This window comes from Ochotona curzoniae, unplaced genomic scaffold, assembly GCF_017591425.1.
Source record: "Ochotona curzoniae isolate NIBS_2020 unplaced genomic scaffold, NIBS_Ocur_1.0 patch386, whole genome shotgun sequence".
NCBI classification, from domain to species: domain Eukaryota; kingdom Metazoa; phylum Chordata; class Mammalia; order Lagomorpha; family Ochotonidae; genus Ochotona; species Ochotona curzoniae.
Window position 1 is genome coordinate 1 of NW_024466957.1, and position 4,482 is coordinate 4,482.

General features: G+C 62.5%; 1 protein-coding gene across 1 annotated transcript; it reads left to right on the forward strand.

The window, feature by feature from the left end:
* The first annotated feature begins 3,099 nt into the window (after positions 1 to 3,099).
* LOC121167538 (mitochondrial cardiolipin hydrolase-like) lies at positions 3,100 to 4,253 on the forward strand. Its single transcript, XM_040997009.1, has 2 exons — positions 3,100 to 3,523; positions 4,000 to 4,253. The coding sequence occupies exons 1-2, from the start codon at positions 3,100 to 3,102 to the stop codon at positions 4,251 to 4,253; spliced, it is 678 nt and encodes a 225-aa protein (XP_040852943.1).
* Positions 4,254 to 4,482: the final 229 nt, after the last annotated feature.

The following is a 4,482-nucleotide window of genomic DNA, read 5'->3' on the forward strand; positions in this document are numbered from 1 at the left end:
GGCCCGGCGCGGTGGAGCAAGTGGTTAAGGTTCTCGCCTTGCACGCCCGGGATCCCATGTGGGTGCCGGTTCTAATCCCGGCAGCCCCGCTTCCCTTCCAGCTCCCTGCTGTGGCCCGGGAAAGCAGTCGAGGACGGCCCAAAGATTTGGGACCCTGCACCCGCGTGGGAGACCCGGAAGAGGCTCCTGGCTTCGGATCGGCATCGGCCGTTGCGCTCACTTGGGGAGTGAATCATCGGATGGAAGATCTTCCTCTCTGTCTCTCCTCTCTGTATATCTGCCTTTCCAATAAAAAAAATAATAAAAATAAATCTTAAAAAAAAAAAACCCACACCTGTCACATTATACGAAAACCAGCTCTACATGGATCAAGGACCTAAATCTACACCCAGAAACCATCAAACTATTTAAGGAAAACATAAGAAGCACATTCCAAGATACAGAAATAGGGAAACACTTCTTAGAAAAAGACACCCAAAGCAAAGGCAATCAAAGCTAAAATGAACAGATGGGACTACAACAAACTAAAAAGCTTCTGTACAGCAAAGGAGACAATTAACAAAGTGAAGAAGCAACCAACAGAATGGGAGAAAACTTCTGCACACTACACAAGTGACGGGGGACTAACATCCAGGATTTACAAAGAGCTTCAGAAACCCAGACACAAGAAAAACAAGCAAACAAAAATAACCCTGTAACAAAACGGGCAAAAGAAATGAACAGACATTTCTCAGAAGAACAGGTTCAAATGGCCAACAGACATAAAGATGCTCAGGCTCCCCAGCCATCAAAGAGATACAGATACAAACCACGTCGAGGTTCCACCTAACTCAGTGAGACTGGCCCACATTCAGAACTCAACTACCACCACCTGCTGGCGTGGATGTGGGGAGAAAGGCGCCCTCCTTCACTGCTGGTGGGAGTGCAGGGAGCACAACCACCGTGGAAGTCAGGATGGAGAGTGCTTGGAGAATTGCAAATCAACCTGCCATATGACCCAGGTATCCCGCTCCTAGGAATATACCCAAAAGGAGTGAGATCTGCCTGTGAGATGTAGTAAAATGGGGAAGATCTGTTGGAGGGTGGGAGTTTGGGGGGAAATCCCAGTCTATATAAAATTGAAAAAAAAAAAAAAAAAGAGCTGGGCCTCCTCAGTGGCTTTGACGGAGCAGTGGACGGCACAGCCAGAGGCACATGGGGGGGTGTCAGACACTGGAGCCTGCAGAGGACACCAGGTGTCACAGCAGAGGAAGGAGGGCGGGACAAATGGACCGACCACCCCAGGGCAGCATGAGAGCAAATGCCCGGGCAGACGGAGACTCAGCGGTGGATTGTGTCAGCCAGGGGCCCTGGCAGGATTTCCTCATCCTTGCATCTGCGAGATCCAAAGCACCTGAGCAGAACCCTCGGCGCATGCTCCAATCGGGGACCCTGGGCTGACATCAGGAGGGCGTTCCCCATCCCCGGGAGCTGGGGTGGTTGGGAGGCTGGGTGTGGCTCCTGCCTTATCTGTCTCCTTCCCCCAGATATGGGAAGAAGGAAAAGAAAATGTGAAAACAAAGGTCTCACCAATCTCCCCTGATCCTGGACCTTTCCCACCCCAATCACCTATATAAACATCAAAAACGGAATAAAGGTCCAGCAGCGTGGCCTAGTGGCTCAAGTCCTCACCTTGAACGCGCTAGAATCCCATATGGGCACCAGTTCTAATCCCGGCTGATCCACTTCCCTTCCAGCTCCCTGCCTGTGGCCCGGGAAAGCAATAGAGGACGGCTCAAAGCCTTGGGACCCTGCACCCGTGTGGGAGACCTGGAAGAGGGTCCTGGCTCCTGGCTCTGGATCAGCTCAGTTCTGGCTGTTACAGCTGCTTGGGGAGTGAACCAGATGACAGAAGATCTTTTTGTCTCTCCCCTATGTAAATTTGTCTTAACAATGAAAATCTTAAAAAAAATTAACTTTAAAAGCCTAAAGTGTCTATTCTTTTCTTTTTTTTTTTTAAAGATTTGTTTTTATTTTCATTACAAAGTCAGATATACAGAGAGGAGGAGAGACAGGAAGATCTTCCCTCTGATGATTCACTCCCCAAGTGAGCGCAACGGCCGATGCTGTGCCGATTCGGAGCCAGGAGCCAGGAGCTTCTTCCGGGTCTCCCACGCAGGTGCAGAGTCCTAAGACTTAGGCTGTTCTCAGCTGCTTCCCCAGGCCACAAGCAGGGAGCTGGAAGGGAAGTGGAGCTGCCGGGATTAGAACCGGTGCCCGTATAGGATCCCAGGGTGTTCAAGGAGAGGACTGTAGCCGCGAGGCCACCGCGCCAGCTCCTTCTTTTTTATTTTTTAGATTAGTTCCCCGTGCTGTGTGGTTGGTCCCTCCCCTGTTCTACCTTGCCCGCGGCCGTCAGGAGCCCGAAGCCGCGTTTCTTTGTATTTCCACTGTGCTTTGATTGACAACACCGGCAGCTGGAGCTTTGCAGCGGCGGCAGCGGGTTGCGGGTCAGCGGTTCACCCCGCGCCCACTGTCCCCGCAAAGCGAGCGGTGATATACACAGACGGGGCCTTGGTTGCACGAGGCCCGGGCCAGACGCCGTCGGTTCCAACCGGGACTCGCACACGCACGCCCTGCGCCGCGCGGATCAGAACTGCAACAGCCGGGACTGGAACCTGCGCCCCTCTCTTCCCGGCCACGCGGTGCGCGGGCCTGGCAGGCTCGGCGTGGCGAACCGACGCTCCGGGGGGAATAAACCCGCGGGCGCGCGGGGCAGGAGCGTCCTTTTTTGGGCCGGGAGGAGGGCAGGGGCACCACGGGGAGTGGCCGCGGCCAGCGGGGCGGGGCGGGCGCGTGGCCGTGGAGCGCGTGGCCGTTACGCACGTGGTCTGGGCGCGCGTGGCCCTTACGCACGCGTCCGGGAGCGCCGGGGTGTGGCTGCGTGGCCCTTACGCACGTGGTCTGGGCGCGTGGCCGTGGAGCGCGTGGCCGTTACGCACGCGGCCCTTACGCACGTGGCCGTTACGCACGCGGCCGGGGCGCGCCGGGGTGTGGCTGCGTGGCCGAGCACGCGGCCCGGGGCGCGCAGGCCCGGAGGCCCGGGGCGGCGGCGTGGCCATGGGGCGGCTGGGCTGGCGGGCGGCGGCCGTGGCGGCCGCGGGCCTCTCGGTGGCCCTGGAGCTCCTGCCCTGGCTGCTGCGCTGGCTGCGGGCCGGGCGGGCGCGGCGGGCGCGGCGCGAGGTGCTCTTCTTCCCGTCGCAGGTGACGTGCACCGAGGCCCTGCTCCAGGCGCCCGGCGCGGCGCCGGGGCCCGCGGGCTGCCAGTGCAGCCTGCCGCACTGCGAGAGCTCGCTGAGCCGCCTGCTGCGCGCCCTGCTCGCCGCCCGCGCCAGCCTCGAGCTCTGCCTCTTCGCCTTCTCGAGCCCGCAGCTCGGGCGCGCCGTGCAGCTGCTGCATCAGCGCGGCGTGCGCGTGCGGGTCGTCACCGACTGCGACTACATGGCGCTCAACGGCTCGCAGATCGGCCTGCTGCGCAAGGCGGGTAGGTGGCGGCCCGGGGGAGCCGGGGGAGCCGGGGTGGCAGGCGCGGGGGGCTCGCAGGGGGCCGGGGTGGCAGGCGCGGGGGGCTCGTGGGGAGCCGGGGTGGCAGGTCCGGGGGGCTCGCGGGGGGCCGGGGGAGTCGGGGTGGCAGGCGCGGGGGGCTCGCGGGGAGCCGGGGTGACAGGCCTGGGGGGCTCGCGGGGGGCCGGGGTGGCAGACCCGGGGGGCTCGCAGGGGTCGGGGGAGTCGGGGGAGCCGGGGTGGCAGGCCGGGGGGCTCGCGGGGAGCCGGGGGAGCCGGGGGAGCCGGGGGAGCCGGGGGAGCCGGGGGAGCCGGGGGAGCCGGGGGGCAGGCGCGGGGGGCTCGCGGGGAGCCGGGGGAGCCGGGGGAGCCGGGGTGACAGGCCTGGGGGGCCGGCGGGGCGCGGGCCGGGCCCGGTGCGAGGCGCCGCGTGCGCTGTGCGTGTGCCGGCCGCAGGCATCCAGGTGCGCCACGACCAGGACCTGGGCTACATGCACCACAAGTTCGCCATCGTGGACAAGAAGGTGCTGATCACGGGCTCGCTCAACTGGACCACGCAGGCCATCCAGAACAACCGCGAGAACGTGCTCATCCTGGAGGACGCCGCCTACGTGCGCCTCTTCCTCGACGAGTTCGAGCGCATCTGGGACGAGTTCGACCCCGCCAAGTACACCTTCTTCCCGCACGCGCACGCGCGGCGGGGCCGCTGACCGCAGGCGCCCGGGGTGCTTCGCGGGCCCCCGGGGACACCTGCTTTTAGCACCCCCGTTCCTCCCCCCCACGCCCCGTGTTTTCTAATATTTTGGAAATAAATAGGGAAAGACGAGAAGTGTGGGACCCCTGATGCGCAGCGAGCGGGGCTGGGGGGGTGCCTGCGGAGCCCACAGTGGACCGCCCCGCGTGGCCCGTGTCCCCAGGGCCAGGCCTTCTGCTGGGCCC